Genomic DNA, 17,085 nt, shown 5'->3' with positions numbered 1-17,085 from the left:
TGTTTTGTTTTTATGGGGGAAGGGAGGAAAATTCATATTTTTTTACACTTGGTTTCAAATGTATTGTTGCTTTATTCTTTAAAGCTTGCATAGATGTTTAGAGTTTCCTACTAAAACTAAAATGTTACAAACTACTCGTGTTTGGAGCTGAATCTTGTTGATTTTATGAAGATGGTTTACAAATAAAAAAAGTGAATTTTTAGTGTAAAGCAATCTGTCCTCAAGGAGCTTGTGCTTGCTCTCATGCACGAGCCCTCTGCCTCTGCACCCCCCTCCCCTCTCATTCCCCACCCCTGTGCTTCCCGGTTAAATACAGAGTCCTGTACTGTGTGGCAGCCATGTGGCTAGCCTTATTAACACATGTGCTTCATAGTAAGGACGAGTTTGTATTTTCCTGCAGATGTTTTTCATCAGCTTTAGATGTTTTCCTCATTGGCTTCCATCTGACTGGGAAATGGCTTGTCCTTCTCCTTGCCTCAGTTTCTTCATCACAAAAGTCAGAGTGCTGACGTACATAATTGATGGGTTCTTATTTCACATACTGAACTTTGGCCATCTTCATGCACTTCCTTTTGGGGACCATTGATATATTTTTGTCAAATTGGCTTTTATCAAGTTGTTATAAACTCTACATGCTCCTTTTTTTGTTGCTTGTGGGGGTTGTGTGCATTCATACAAAGAACATTTGCTCATTTTTCATATACCTTGAGATTTTTGAGTATATCTCAGGTATCACTTATCAGAAGTGTCTCTCAGGCCATTGAAAATGGCTCTGTTTTCCAAATCCCGTCAATTTACTCTGGGGTGTGTAGCCTTGCATCATCTGGAGGTGTTCTGAGAACTCATGTTTATGTTGTTTGGTGTTCTCCGTCCCACAGTTTATTGCTGTCATTACTCGTAATCCTGATTAGATGTTATCATTGTATAACTTTTTTGTAGTTTAGGGTCATAAAATATGCATTCTCTCATAAAATATTCTATTGTAAGAAAATGCTTGTTTTGACATCACTGTGATATGTCTTAATTGATTGAATCATTTCAGTTTATCAACGAAACATGGCACCATGATGGAGCTGATATAGATTGTGCATCAGCTCTCTGTCTTTGTTTGCCCATCTTTGCCTTGATGTATAGCAAATCCAGCCATCTTTTAGCTATCCTGTTGACAGACAAGAAGTGATATAAAATTTGGTCATACTTGCTCTGTAGTTGAGATAACTATTTGCCCCCTACTAGATTTGTATTTAAATAACAGCATGTCTCCATAACGGGGCTCAGACCCCATCGCTAAAGGATGTGAAAGCATTGTGGCTGCATGCTGCTGGTTCAAGTTGTGTGCCCTGGAGAGTGGCCACCTGTGACTCCATCAACTGGAGAATTTCATGTGGATAAAAATACTGTAAGCAAAACCAAAACAAGCCCTGCTTCTTATATAGTTCACTTAAAAATTGGCAGCGTGATGCAAGACGTGCCTGAAAGCTGGGGTCTGGTTTTGTTTGTAGAGTCCTTTTTATTTCGCAGTCAATGGCTTTCTGGCAGGAATCGTTTGAGCTTTGTATTCTTTGAAAACTGTTGTTTATTACTTCTTATGTTTTACATATTTTATTCAGGAAAGGGGTTAGATCCATTATATATAAACATAAGTAATGGTACTTATTTAACAAACTATGTACTATCCTCATTAATAACATTAACAAAATAATAAAATTCTTTTACTGCGAATATATATTATATTTGGGATAGGGACTAAGTATTTTATTGAAATGTTGTCATTATTTGTCATTTTATGGCACTCAGAAATAATTGGAAGTGATGAATGATTTTCAAAGTTTCTGGCTCAGTGTCTGAATGTTAAGCATGTCCTTAGGCCATTAGTAACACTTGCCTCATATGGAAATATAATTAGCTATTGTTGGTAAGAATTTTTGATGATGAATTTTGAATTATGAGGGGAAAGTTTATCTAAAACTCTTCTCATACTCTCCAAAGACTCACTTCGGTGGTGTATGTCACTCTGCAGATTTGTTTGCTTGATTTGTTTTCTTTTTAAACAGTAAAACTAGAAACCTGTAGCTGACTGGTTTTCATTCAGTTTCTAGACAGATGTGTGGTCACTTTATTTAAATGCTGCCTGGATATAACAATGCTTGCTGCCAATATTATTTGTTACAACCAACTTTTTTTCTTCTCTTTAAGGTGGTTTAGATTAGAATCCAAACAAGGAAAAAGAATAAAAAACAGGGGTGAGATAAAGGTCAATATTCAATTTATGAGGAACAACATGACAGCAAGCATGTTTGACTTGTCAATGAAGGACAAGACGAGATCACCTTTTGCAAAATTGAAAGATAAGATGAAAGGGAGGAAAAGTGACGGGGCGTTTTCTGATACGTCTTCTGCCATCATTCCGAGCACTCACATGCCTGATGCCAATCCTGAGTTTTCAAGTGGTGAAATGCAGATGAAATCCAAACCAAAAAAGCCTTTTCTTTTGGGTCCTCAGCGACTCTCTTCTGCACATTCAATGTCTGATTTAACTGGGTCCCACTTATCTTCTGAGAAGCTCAAGTCCAGCACTGTGGGTCCAACGCATCTTCTCAGTCGCCAGATAGATTCCTTTGGAGTTGTTCCAGAAAGTGGTAAGTGGTGCCTCATTTCCTTTCTTCCTCCCTCCTAATTTTATGTAGTGTAACTTCTAAAGAAAGAAATAAAAAGTAGTGTTTCTAAAGCCAGTCACTGATTGTTTGAGTACCTCCCAACCCCTAATTGATACATTCACTGAAGGCAAGCTTGCTTGTATCTGTATTTTTGTTGTTTATGGTAGTGAAATGAATCCTAGTCTTCTTTCACGGCCTGGCCTCTTTTTTTCTGCTGTCATTTCTCCATTTCAAAAGCTTGAAGCAAGGATTGGTTGGCAAAGTGCTTGCCTTGAAAGCATGAGGATCTGAGTTCCATAGATGCCTCAACTGCACATTCAGAGAACAAGACAGGAGTGGAGGGGGTACAGACAGGTGGATCCCTAGGCTTCCTGGCCAGTCAGCCAAGACCACTTGGCAAATTCCACACCAGTAAGAGATTCTGTCTCAAAAAACAAGATGGGTGGGATAGTTCCTGAGGAATGCCAGTGTTGGTTGACCTCTGGCCACAAATATCCACATACACATTAAAAAGGAAAAAAAAAAAAAAAAAGCCTGCAGCATATATTCCATCCTATCCAAGTGTTCCTTAAAAACTTCTATATTCAGAGGAAACTAAGTTGGATTTTAATGATGGAATAGTCTAAGACTTTTCAGCATGATTGTGAGAGCAGGTCCTTTGGATTGATTTTATACTTTTTTTCATGTGATGGTTTCTGAGCCAAGGAAGATAGTAATATAATTGTCTAAAAATATACTATTATTAGCACATCTACTTCATAATATCCCTTACCTAATTTTAGTATTGTTTTGATTATTTTGAGGGTTAATATCTTTAGTTAATTGCTCTCATTCTGAAGCAGCAGAATGTGTCAGATAGTGTAATAGCATATGTCACCCATCACCTACTAATGAGAAAAAAAAAATGTTTGTAGGAAGTCTCAAGTCTCCACACAGACGAACACTAAGCTTTGATACTTCTAAATTGAACCAACCTGGCAGCATTGTGGATGAAGGTGAACACTCTTTTGGAAGACAGAGTGACCCATTTACAAATGTGACTGCTTCATTACCCCAAAAATTTGCAACACTGCCAAGGAAGAAGAATCCATTTGAAGAAAGCAGTGAGCCATGGGACAGCAGCATGAGTTCGTTTTCAAAGCCAGTTGAAGTCAGGAAAGAGAGTAAGAGAGACAAAAGGGAGAAGGTGAGCCTCTTTGAAAGAGTGACGGGGAAGAGAGAGAGCAGGAGATCTGACAAGCTGAACAATGGGGGATCTGATAGCCCGTGTGACTTGAAATCACCTAGTGCTTTTAGTGAAAACCGGCAGGACTATTTTGAATATGAGTCAACCAACCCGTTTACAGCAAAATTCAGGGCTTCAACTATAATGCCATCTTCAAGGTAAGCTCACCAGGAGGAGCATGTGCCATTTGGGGAACCTTATACTTGAAAGTAATAAGTATTCCTTTTAGATGCATGAAATATTTTTATATTCTTTTTATTTGCTTATTTATTTTTACCTTTAAAAAATAATTTATCATAGATCTAAACATTGTTGTTGTCAACATGTCCTTGGAATTGAATGTTTTACCTTGGAAGGGCGAAGGCTTCTTCCTCTCTACCATAGTCTGCTTCTACCTATGGGAGTCAGAAACCCACCATAGCTCTTAGGGAAAACAGTATGGTGTTTGATGAGACCCAGTGAGAGTGAATAGACCGTGGGTATGAATTCAAGCCAGAAATATGTTTCTAGGTGCTTCCCAGGGATTAAATCACGGGCTGTCGGGAGAGTGTCAGTGAGCCAGTAGCAGTGAGCGTGGTGCTCTTTAGCAAATGCTGACGTACTAATGTTGTCGTAATAGATGTTAACTGTCTTTATTAAATGGCTGATCAGAAATAGCTTTTATTTGTGACTATTTTCTGGAGTCCAGTGACCCTTAGGAGTACTGTACCCTAACGAGAGCCCTGGGTGACAATTAGCCACAGACACAATCAGTGGTTGAAAATTGACTTTCGAAGCCTTGGGTCCTTGTGTGCATATTGCTGCTTATTTCACCGAATTACAGTCAGAGGATCTGCAGATCTGAGTGATGGAGGACCTGCTTAGGGAACCTCAAGCAAAGATGAAGATGACCTTGACATTTCTAACTAATTGTGGAGGAACACAGTAGAGGCTGAGTGTTAGCTACAGAATGGAAGCCTTTCTTCCAGTTGTAATGTATAATATATAGACCTGAGTGGGAATCCTGGCTGTGGAGTACTGGGGCCTCTCTAGACCTCAGCATCTACATCTTTGAGGCAAAGAAAATAACGCATAGTTTGTAGGATGTAGTGAGGATAAGTAACACATGACGCACATAATACAAAGCCCGACACCAAATAGGGAACCAATAGATGGCCACTGCTTCAGGCTGCGCATCCTTGATTTGGACCTGATCCACTTTAATGTAGAAATATAGTGTCAGGGTTAATGCTTTCAGCATCAGCATGGGGTAGAACCCTGAGTTTCAGATTCTGAACATTTAAGATTTAGACGTTTTACATGGAAAGTCAGTGCAGATATTCTAAAAGTCTAAAACCAAACTGAAGCACTTTTGGGTCCCAGAAGTACTGGGTAAGGGACAGGTGACCTCTGTCTCGATTGATGTATTGTGTATTATTTTCTTTAAAATTGGGGCTTTATGTTCCGTCCAAGTACAAACAGAAGATGGAACATTAACAGCCACTTGGGTATGCCTTTCTCTTGGGCCTCTCTCTCATGTATGCAAGGCCCACCCTTGAATATATATCTTCTGTCCTATGTACACTTAAAATTTCCAGAGGGAAGTCTGTTTTCTCATTTTCTGTCTGTTTTCCTTATCATTAGATGGAGATTTGCTGTGGTTTTAGAAAAAAATTCATTCAGTTTTGTTTATAGACTATACCTCAGAGAAATAAGTTTTTATTTTGTGGCCTCAGTGCAGTTGAGGGGTTCATGTGCTGGTGCGCTGTACTATCACAGATACTTCTTCACGTGGTCTCTGTCTCCTCGACTCTTAAATACAGGCGGAAATACCAGTGTGCCCCTCCCTTCTAAACATTTTTATTTTTTGCAGGAGATTACTAAAAACAACTGTTCAAGGTAACTTAGAGATTGGCTAAACTAGGTAATTTTAGAGTCAGTGAAAAGCAAGAAAAAATGGAAACCAGTTGTAAAATAATACAATACTAATAATACGAAAAACTAACTGTTCTCAAGCCATGGGCTGCTGTGGGCTTTAACAGGGAGGCGGCCTTCACTAGATTTCAGCTTTACTTTGTTCTGTTTTCATATTAACACTACTATCAAAATAAGGGTTGTAGTATGAATTCTCTGATTACAAGTATATAAGATTTTTTATTTTTTTTATTTTTTAGATTTAAGACTTTTTCTTTGTGTTTATGAGGCTCCAGGTACAGGGACAGAACATGTGTTCCTGGAAGTTTCTGTGTCACAAGTCATCTTTCTGGTAAATTAGAACATTTGTAGTTAATGGGTGGCTCCAGTTAAAATGCAGACAGTGGGATGTAAATGGGCTGAATACAAAGACTGCAGCTCCTAGTCTCCAGCCAGTGGTGTTAGCGTGGGTGGAATTTGAGAGGATGTGGCCAGGACAGTGTCTAGAATTCCTCTCCTAGTGTTATCTTCAGCTGGATCAAGTAGCATCCAGACCAGGGGTTTTGAAGCCACAAATCGTGTACTGTGAATTATTTTTCCAGTATGTTAAGTAAAACCTACTTAGAGAACTCCTGGGCTCTTGTTACCCATGGTTTTGAGACTACTGAGTCAACTTAAAGCTCCGTCCATTGCCCAGAAGGTGGTGTGTGAACTGGCATGCCTGTGACTGCAGGAGCACAGGGACCATGCCTGCCCTCTAAGCAAGAATGTCACTATAGCTGGAGAGTTTTCTTATGTTCCTGCATCTTCAGTCATTAAGAACATAATTTTAAGAAGTTAGTTTTTAGTGTTTGTATATGTAACATCTGCCCAAGGAAAAGCCACATTGAAAGCCACAAAATATACTTTTATTTTGCATCTTGGTGTCATCCCTATAGCCTTGTGGGAAGCTGATGTGGAAATTAGTCAGGTTGCCAGCTTCAGCTGCATGCAAGGCTCCTCTCTGATATTCACTCTAACAGTGTTCTTCCTGGTGACCTGCTCTGCTTCCTTGAAGCCTTTCCCAAGCTCAGTGTGCTCTCTGATACAGTCTAATCTTCTGAAGGAGCTTGCATTGTGCCCCAGCAGCTTAGTCACCTTTTCCTCCCTCTGTCATAAGTAATTCCATTTATCTTTTTGAGCTTAATCTCCTGCATGCTTCTTGAGAGACAGTCCACATTAGAGATTTCGAACATAAACATGATAACAATGTTCTTCTCATTATGCCTGTCTCCTGCTTTCAACTCAGTGTTAACAGTGGAGATCTCCTTAATACACTGAAAATAGATCCAAGAAGGTTGATACATACATTTTTATTTTAAATATAGGAGAGTGAGCAGGTGAGTCAGTATACATCTGTTACATCTGTTAGCCAGCACTCAGGAGGTTGTGGCAGCCTGGGCAACTTTTGAGATCCTGTTTCATAATTGAAAATGTTAAATAAATGAGCAAAGATATACTTCATCGGTAAGAGTACTTGTCTAGTGTGTGCAGGTTTCCAGTACTGATTTTAAAAGCTGAGTTATACACTGAAAGTTAAGGTTTTGACATAAGCAGCTATTTCTAGTGTCTGTATGGGCAGACATTTCTAGTATCTATGTAGGTAATCAGCTGCAGTAACTCCAGGTCTCGATGCCTTCTCACAGGAACTCATTGAGAGGGGAATGGAGTAAGTAGGCGCTCAGCCTCACAGTTTTTCTGGAGCCAAGCCTTTTCCTTCTTGTACTGGCACCATTGTTATTTCACACAGGCAGAGGTGAGGACCATCCGGCATAGTGTGCTGTCACATGCCAGGGCTGGAATCATGAGTCTACATATGTCTCATTGGCCAGAGTTCAATCAGGTTTCATCCTTAACTGCAAACTGTTAAGAAATTGGGTTTAGATGTGTTCCCAGAAGGAAACTTAGTTGTTTTAGTGTATAGCATTGTGTAAGTGAAAGACACCAGTCGAGGGTCTCCTGGGATTCTGGATGCCATGTAGCTCTTGCTATCTGTCAGTGTCCCACTGCTCGTGAACATGAAACTATAGCTGGAACTCGTGTCATTTATAGGAAAATATTATATGGTATTGCTCATGCTTCAGAATTGTTCCCCTTGGCTTTTGTTGACAAGAGTCACAGGGAAGTATTGATACATTTTATTATTTATCAATAGGCTCAAATACTAATTTGTGTTATGTCTTAATTGTAAAGCAATGCTTTTCTGTATTGCCAGAATATCATTTTCTAAAAACAGACATGCCTTTGGGGTTACGATTTTTTTAAAAAGATTATTTGGAATAATTTCTTTTAAAAACTATATTATAAATGATCTGAAGAATGGAAATGGGCAAGTGTACTCACCCAGTCAGTGTTGTCACAGAGTGAATACCAAGTGTCTCACTTGGTATTACAGGATGGGCTGGATTTGAGCTCCTCTCTCTGAAGAGATTGAAATGTTCCAAGCATTGAGATTATACCTGACCACTTTTATAGCCACCATTTTGTTGTGCTTTCTGTAGCAGAGCATGGAACCATTGTGGCTTCCTCCTTTGGATCTGTTCTGAGAAGTTGGAATTACCATCAGAGGCTTGTGTCTGGTTGGTCAGCATTGGTTCCTGCTTTGTTGTGTTTTTAAGCTGTGGTTTGTTAGACCTCCCTACAGATGAAGTATGAATCTTTTCATCAGCATGCCTCGAAGAAAATCAGTGTTTTCAAAACTCCCCATTGATGACTAATTAGATTTAAAACTTACTAATCTAAATTGTATCCCTGTAGTCAAACATAGTCAGTTTTTAACAGCTGGGAGTCAGGAGTTAAGCTGATAAACTCAGATTTGAACAGACCCCACCTAAGACAGACAACACATCAGGGAAAACAGCTTGCCTAAAACAGATTCACAGACAAATAGGAGATTCCCTCTGTTGGAGTATGTAGGAAGCATCTGAGCTGTAGTGGATGCTGTGGACAAGGCTGAGCTGTGACTGGTGTTTATGCTGTATGGGTGAATTGTTGGTCAAGATGCAAATAAAACCTGGCAACAGTTGTGATGAGTGACTCAAAAAAGCATGTGTAGTCCATTGAAGCAATGGTGAATATACCCCATGATGTGCATTTTCCTAAGGAGGTCTGGAAAGTGTCATATCTACATCCAGTTATGGGAATTCTTTAACCACATGAAGAAAGTTAATGCCTGTCTTGTTAAAAAAAAAAAAAAAAAATCAAAAGAAACCAACAAAAGACCTATCTCTTCTCACATCCTAGGCAAGTGTTCTACCACAGAGCTCTGTCCTCAGCCCTCTTTTTTCTTTTCATTGTGAGGCAGAAGAGCCTCACTAGGTTGCTCAGTTTGACGTTGAGCTCACTTCAGGTCAGTCGGACCTTGAGTTTATGGACCTATACCACCAGGATGGCACCTTGAGCTTTTAAAAACATTCATAACAAAAACCTCTTTTATATGAAGAGCTAATGAAATCAGAGTGCAAGAAATAACTCAAGGCATTTTGTGTTTGCCTTGTAAATAGTGACTGGCACAGAAGACCTGTTTTCCTTCCTTTACTGCAGCTTTGAGCACTAGGCAGCCCTTGCTCAGTTGCTGTGCAAAAACTTGGTAGTGAGCTTTATGTTTTATTCCTGGGATCTTTTATTTTATTAGCAGACATTCCATATGTATTTGGTTATCAAAGATCCTTCCTAGCCTTTCTAGTCCTGTGTCTCCTAGCCTTCCTGTGATCTTCCTAGCCAATAAGCCCAGACCAGATATTTTTTAGGATACTATAGAAATATTATCTAAGATGAAGACATAGTTATCATTAATATTTTTTAGTTACTTTTTCCTTTTGAGATCAGGTAGCTCTCCATTCCTCCCTCCATTCTTTTCTTCATCCCTGAACTACTTACTTCCTGTTTGTGATCGGGTCAAATCATTCTTAGGAACTACCAAAATTTAGTTACCCAGAATATGTGTCTAATTCACACCGTCCAAGAATCACCATAAACTGTTGCATGTAACCATTATCAGAATGCTATAATATTCCCATAAAAAAGACTGTTAATGTAAGGTCATATTTTTTATTTGAAAAAAAAAAAAATAAACCAGTGATCCTAAAGAAAAAACTCTTATTCCTAGTTGTTCTTACTTGTTACATCTTCCTTTACAATGTCTTCTGTGGATGTGTGCGTGCATGCATACGTGTGTGTGTGTGTGTGTGTGTGTGTGTGAGAGAGAGAGAGAGAGAGAGAGAGAGAGAGAGAGAGAGAGAGAGAGTGTGTGTGTGTTTTCAAGCAGCCCTTAGCATTGTAACCCTACTGTGCACAAGGTCTGTTTTGGTAGCAATGTTTAGCATTTGTCATGCATGTCTGAAGATGGCTTGCTGTTAGCCATTGAGCCCTTTTCTATCATTTATGTAGCTAAAACCCTGCAGCCTCATTGATGAGATGAGAATATAAACTTTTGGAGTCCCTAATCCATTAGTGGCTGGGGATTTGTAGGAGTTCCCATGTGATAGTGATTGGGAGGGAGAGGTGTGGGTGTGGTTAGTTCCCACAGCACTGACTAGAACTTGTGTGTTACTCCCCAGAGATGACTTGAAACTTCTCTGTCCTTCGTCATCCTAGACTTGTTATTATGGTCTCATTAATTGGTGCATCTCCCATTGGGTTAATTTGCAGATACCAACCATGCCATTCTTTGCTAACTCTCTAATGCAAATTGATATTTATGGTCTTTAAAATTGAAAACAAAAAAAGCTCTGTAACGAAAAGACAAACTTTGCTAAGTTTTTCCTTTTTTGTTTTTATTTTTGTAAGATGAGAGATTAAGATACAAAAGGATTATTATGAGAGAGAAGGAAGAAAACATACTACAAACCCACAAAAACTACTGTAGGCTAATAAACTGATGTGAAAATTTCTCAATTTACAGCACTTGACAGGTGCTAAAAGAAAAGCATCTTTAATTTTAATGTGTTGTTAGGACCTCTTTAGAGAGACTGTACAAGTTATTAACAAGGTCCTCCGAGACAGGAGACGGGTAATTAACAAGACCTATAGAGATATAGTTTAGGTAATTAACGAGCTCTTAGGCACTGGACACAGGATAACACGTGGTGAGTCTGATAGTTAAAACAAGTAGGTCGTTACGATATGACTAAATGCAAGATAGAGCCTGGAAGTCCTCTAGAGCTTTCCAACAGGAAAGTGTTACGATTATATTTCAGTGATCTAAGTATGCTAACTTTTATAAATCAATACATAAGCTTTTGGGTTTAAGGTAATATTTGGGAGGATTTGTTTGTAGACAGGAAGTAGACGAGCTTGTGGATGTAGGCGGAGGGTGTTTGCTGCTGTGGGTTCTGAGCTGTGTAGTCAGAAGGAAGGACAGACTGTGAATGCCTCAGTTACTTTAAACACCACTGGGAAAGCCTGCTTTTCATTTGTGGCCTCTTGTCTAAAACCTCCTATTCTAGATCATCTTGCTTCTCTGTTGACTTTAAAATGCCAGGCTTTTGGCCACAGAGGAGACTGCATTGGGGACATCCTAGCCAGGGTTCTTTATTCAGCTCTCTGCCACCTTCACGCTTGAGAGTTGCCATTCCCAGTTGCAAACACTTGATCTGGTTATTTCCTATGGAACTTTGATGTTACTGTCTGTAGTTTTGATTCAGAAAACTCCCAGTCAAGCATTTTCTTACAAACTTTGCTACCAAAAAAGACCTTGTGCACAGTAGGGTTACAGCGCTAAGGACTGCTTTAAGTCTCTGTCTCTGTCTCTGTCTCTGTCTCTCTCTCTCACTCACACACACACACACTCACACACACACATGCACACACACATGCACACACGCACACATCCACAGAAGACATTGTAAAGGAAGATGTAACAACTAAGAACAACTAGGAATAAGATTTTTTTTTTCTTCAGGATCACTTATTTTTTTTTTTTTAAATTAAAAAAAAAGTATTTTGTCCTATTTGTATTTTGTCCTCGTTGTATTCTGGTAGGTTTGTCCAACTAGTGGCCACAGGACACATAGGCTGAGGGCAGTGGTGAGTGTGGCCCGACACAAAACCGTAAAGGTAAAAGCTTTTGAGCTGTTTCTAACAGACTGTGTGGTTCTTTAGCATGGCCTTAGTAGATGACTTTGTGTCCCAGTGTGAAAAGCTTGAATGTACCTGCAAAGGTTAAAATCTAATGAATTTCTAACACTGTATGACCTGTCTCAGTATGGCTCCTGTAGGCCATCAAGTAGAATATGTTTCTGAATTTCAACTCTGGAATCATTGTTTTTATTATCTCTTTTCAGTGTTTTCTATATGAGGGAGTGTGGTGTTTTCAATGAGAATATATCCCATTAGCTAAGATACTTGAGTACTTACTTAGTTTTTGGTTGATGACATTATTTGGGGAAGGTTCAGGTGGTGAGGCCTTATTGGAGTAGTGTGTAACTGGGGGTGGGATTTGAGGCTTAAAGCCTCACCCTACTTTATCTTGCTTTCTCTGCTGTGCACTAGAGGCTGAGATGTGAGTACATAGCTTCCTACTGCTGCTGCTTCTGTGGTGGCGGCATAACTGCTGTGTGACTCACTGCAAACATGAATGTGCTTGGGCTTCCAGAGCATTTTAAGGCTTGTTGTGATATGATGTGTTTCTGAAAGCTTGTATTACAGTAGGATGTCCAGGGCTTTTCTTTAATTTTGAAATGGATGTGGTAAGGGATAGGAAAGATGGTCACTAGTTAGGAGCACTGGTTCCTCTTAAAGAGGAAGAATTCTCTAAGGAAAATTGCTGTATGAACAAGTACAGTCCATCAGCCGGGGTATAGCTCCATGGTAGAATATCTGACTAGTCTGTAGGAAGTGCTGGGATTCATTCCCTAGCATGATGCCAAAGTATCAGAAGGCTGAGTATTTTGTCCTATCCCTATAACCCCCAGTACTGACATAGGAGGCTAACCCACACTGTAGTCTGGAGCTAATATGCATTGTCTGTGGGGGAAAATGGGGAAGAGGTGACTGAGGCTGGGGATGAGTAGTTAGTTATATCTAGGATAACCAGTTAGTCTTGAACATGAGCTGTTTGATGGTGAGGGTCGCGGAGAAAGGAGTGCCTTTGAGAAACACTTCTGTGTATTCTCCAGCCTTTGAGTGAGACAGTGGCCAAGGACTAGGAAAAGGAGGAAAGGAACAAATCTAATGATGTCTCCCAAGTGTGTATGCATACTTGTGGAAGCCAAAGTCATGATGTTTGTGTGTATGTGCATGCATGTGTGTGTACGTTTGTGTGTTGAAGGTTACTACTGGGTGTTTTCCTCAATCTCTTTTCACTTTTATTTTTGAGACGAGATCTCTCACTGAGCCTAGAACTCACCAGTTTGGCTAGACTGGCTTGCCACCAAGTCCTGGGGATCTGTCTCTGCTCCCCAGTGTGGGGCTCACAGGTGCACATGCTGGGGCTCTTTCATCTTCTGTGGGTGTGCAGTGGATCAGAACTCAGGCCAAGTACTCGACCACCTAAACTTCTCCCTGGACCCATGATGTATCTTAAATTTGACAAGATACACCATTTTATGAAACTTTTATAGAACAATGTTAGATCTGTGGTTTCTGAATCAGATTTAGTGTGTTAGTTTTGATGAAGAGGTTTGAGGTTTTAGTTTTAGTCTTGTTTTTTTTTTTTTTTTTTTAATCATAAGATCGTGTTTTCTTATCTGTTTAAGGTTTTGTTTTCAAGAATAAGGACTATGTGTTTTTAATCCAATCTAGCATGCTAGTATGAACACAGTAACAGTTCTTACAAGTTCTTATTTTCCAACATGTGAATACTCTGGCTTCTTTGAATATAGAAGGCAAATTCCAGTAACTTTAAAGATTGTTGCATTTAAGTATTTTCATCTTATCATTATAATGACTGTACACATAGAAATGTTGTTCTGGCTTTTCCAGATTTTGCCCTTATTAAGCTCCTGTAAGTCTGTCACTGTGGGAATAGCCTTGCTTCTTATTCCTAAAGCCCTCATTTGTTTTGTGCATACCTCCTTTCCAGGCCTCTGGGTTTTGTGCCTAGGACATTACCAACTGGGCCGTTTGACCTCATCACTTGACACTGGTCTCACTTTATTAATGGTAAAGCTTTACCTTTTGAATTGCAGCAGTGTATTTATGTATTATGTATTTACAGTAGTAACTACTGTAGCCAGATTGTCTAAATACCCAATGGTGGCATATAAAATAAACAAAAAAACCTGTTACTATATTCATTTAACCCATTTCTAGAAAAGTTATGGTCTGAACATTTGACGTAGGTGTTCTTGAACCTACTGTTTAGTGATGAATTATATCGATGTTATTATATAATTATTATTGAATAGCTAAGTGTTTATTGTATGTTGAATAATATCTTAATGTGTTTTATATACTTGTTTTACATTTGGAAATCTTTCTGATGAAGGAACTAATACCATTTAAATAGCCATTGTTTGAACATGCTTGGTTTTCTTAAAAGTTTACATCAGATTTTCTGTATAGTTTCTCAAACATCTGTAAAGCTTCATTAAGGCTAGGAGTGGAGGCCTGAGGGTATGTTTCACACAGTGCCAAGGTCCTAGTTCTCTAGCAGTGGGATGGGACTTGAAATAAATGACCTGTTACCAAGACAGGATAGTGTATGCTCTATAGAAGTACAGGAAATTTGCCATGCAAAGGTAGAGAAAGGAGAAATTTAGTATATTGAAAACTGGGGAAAGGTTTCCTCAAGGCAAATGTCTCTATCCATGAAATTGACTGCCGAACATAGACTTGGCAAGTTTGGAAACCAGTTCTATAAAGCCTCCGTTTTAGTAAACAGTAATAAAGATCATATAGGAAGTGGCTAGAGAGCCATGAGTGCTGGTACACACCTGATATTCTAGCACTCAAGAAGCTGAGGCACAGAGATCTGATGAGTTCAAAGTCAGCCTGGTATCAAATGAGACCTTGTCTCAAAAATAACAAAATAAGTAAAGCAAATAGAGGAAGAGTTAATTGATCGGTTTCAAAGGAATGATTTCCAAATAGTGATTTTATACTATTGAATTATTAGTTATTTATCAAAAAATGAGGGATCACACCATTTCTTTTCTGTCTAGAATTAGGCAGCTGTACTCCATGTCTGTCATTCTCTGCCTGGTAGGTTTCTGAGAAAGTATGTCTGCTGCTGTAGGCTTCCAGTGACCCACTTAGTAGGTGCCATGCTTCCAGTGACCCACTTAGTAGGTGCCATACATCCAGTGACCCACTTAGTAGGTGCCATGCAGCAGCTCAGCATTAGGCATAATGAGCACTTTGTTAGGGAGCTTGGTCTAAGAAGAGGGTGTCTAATCTGTCATGTATTGTGTTTATCAGAGACATACAAATGTGGTTTTCTATATTGTTCCTTCTTTTTTAATCTTCAGATTAAAGGGAATATGGGAGAGGTACAAGTTCCGAATTAAGATTCAGGTTTGGGTTTACATCTTTAGTAAAAAGCTGTTGGGCCTTACACATTGGCCTTTCACCGTCAAATAGGGTGACCTGATTGCACAAGATTAACCCGGTACACAAAGTGCTGAGGGCAGTGCTGGACTCATAACCCAGAAATGGTCACTCTGTCTATGATCTCACCTCACAGATCTCAGAACACTTAACTGTAGTGCTGACCAGATCAGATAGAGGTACTCCTAGTAGACTATACTCTCTCCTTGAAAGAGATATTAGAGTTTATTAAAGAAGGCAGCTCCAGCTGTCATAATAATAAGGATAAAGGATGTTTGTTGAGAATTTGCAACATTCCTGAGTCCCTTTGGAAAGAGCCTTTGCCTTAGAAAATCCATGGCAAGCACCAGTGTGCGCTGTCACTCAGATCTGAAGTGTGAGGTACTGCTTACTGTTTCAGGACCCTCCATCTCCTAGTGTGACAGAAATTACACGTTTTATGTTCTGCCATCGTTGTGTTTTTAGAATAAATAAACATTTCTCATTCAACAGAAAAAAATAATCAAGTGAGAAATTGAATGTGAAATACGCTTTTTTTAATGGGCATTTTATAGGAATCAGTCAAGTCTAAAATGTCATCCCAATGGGCCTGCTTCTTTTGCTTACAAGACAGTACCATAGGGCAGAGTTCCAAAAGGAAGGTGCTTTTTTTTTTTTTTTTTTTTTTTTCCACTTGATGGTGATTCTTGCTTGGTTCATCACTTGGTTATGATGGTTCTCTTTTCATTGCTACTAAGAGACAAAGGCTACATAAAAGGGAGAGTCTGTAAGGCAGATAGATTCAAAATGTGGAGTTGTCCTAATAATGCATGGTACAGTTGGGAAGTGCTGTTGGAAATAAAAACTTAGGTTAGGTGAAGTGTTGTGCTGTGCATGTGAAATCCCAGCATTTGAGAGACAGAAGCAGGAGGATCATGAGTTTGAGGCCAGCTGGGGCTACATAGCAAGACCTTGTGTCAAATCAACAACAGAACGTGCAGACGTTTAAATGAGCAGAGTTAGTCAGTTTAGGGATAGTAGAAAGGGGGATTTAACAGCCTCAAAGGGTAAGTGTATGAAAAGGGGTAGGGAAAGGGCTTTGATGAGGGGGAAAACTCATTAAAGGTTCTCTAATGTGTTTAAAGCTATCAGAGGTTAGAGGTGGGATGGGTGTGGTTTGCTATGTCTTAGTTTGATTTTACCACCTGATTCTCTAGAGAGTGAGTTTTCCTCAGGACAGGAGTGAAGTCCTCAAAGCCCATTTAGGAAACTCAGGAAGTTGCCACTTGGGCCTGAGTAGGAAGAGACACAGGAGCTCAAAGACACCAGTGAGGCCACATTTCAAGTGAAATATTAGATTCTGGGAAAACAAAAAACAGAACAACAACAACAAAAAACCATTGTGTGGTGTAGAGTAATTTTCAATAAAAAACTTCCAGAAACCCAAAAGTGTCAAAGTTATTGTCGCATGAGAAACTTAGATGTTAGCATTGGTTATAGTGGCTGTCTTTAGACTCATAGGAACCAGTGTTTTAACTGTTTTCTAAATGAAGAAACATTTAGGAAAAGCCAAGCAGGGGCTAGAGACTGGCTCAGTGATTAAGAGCACTAGCAGCTCTTCCAGGGGACTCAGGTTCAATTCCCAGCAAACATATGGCAGCTCACAACTGTCTATAATCCAATTCCATGTGATTTAACACCCTCACACAGACATACATGTAGGCAAAATACCAGTACACATAAAAAGCAGAGGAAAAAGCTGAGCAGGATATACTACTGTAAGGTCTGTAGCGGGAGTGTTCA

At 39.4% G+C, this 17,085-nt stretch overlaps 1 protein-coding gene across 3 annotated transcripts in view; it reads left to right on the top strand.

Moving 5' to 3' along the window:
• Rab11fip2 (RAB11 family interacting protein 2) overlaps positions 1 to 17,085 on the top strand; it is a 39,267-nt gene that overhangs the window by 3,390 nt on the left and 18,792 nt on the right. For all 3 annotated transcript variants that reach the window (XM_034508206.2, XM_034508211.2, XM_076926044.1), the window contains exons 2-3: positions 2,197 to 2,639; positions 3,572 to 4,040. In XM_034508206.2, coding sequence (XP_034364097.1) covers positions 2,197 to 2,639; positions 3,572 to 4,040 — 912 coding nt within the window. The remainder of the gene's footprint in view (positions 1 to 2,196; positions 2,640 to 3,571; positions 4,041 to 17,085) is intronic.

This window comes from Arvicanthis niloticus, chromosome 1 (assembly GCF_011762505.2).
Source record: "Arvicanthis niloticus isolate mArvNil1 chromosome 1, mArvNil1.pat.X, whole genome shotgun sequence".
Taxonomy (NCBI): Eukaryota; Metazoa; Chordata; class Mammalia; order Rodentia; family Muridae; genus Arvicanthis; species Arvicanthis niloticus.
Note: the sequence above shows the minus strand (reverse complement) of the source record. Positions and strands in the feature narration are given on the sequence as shown.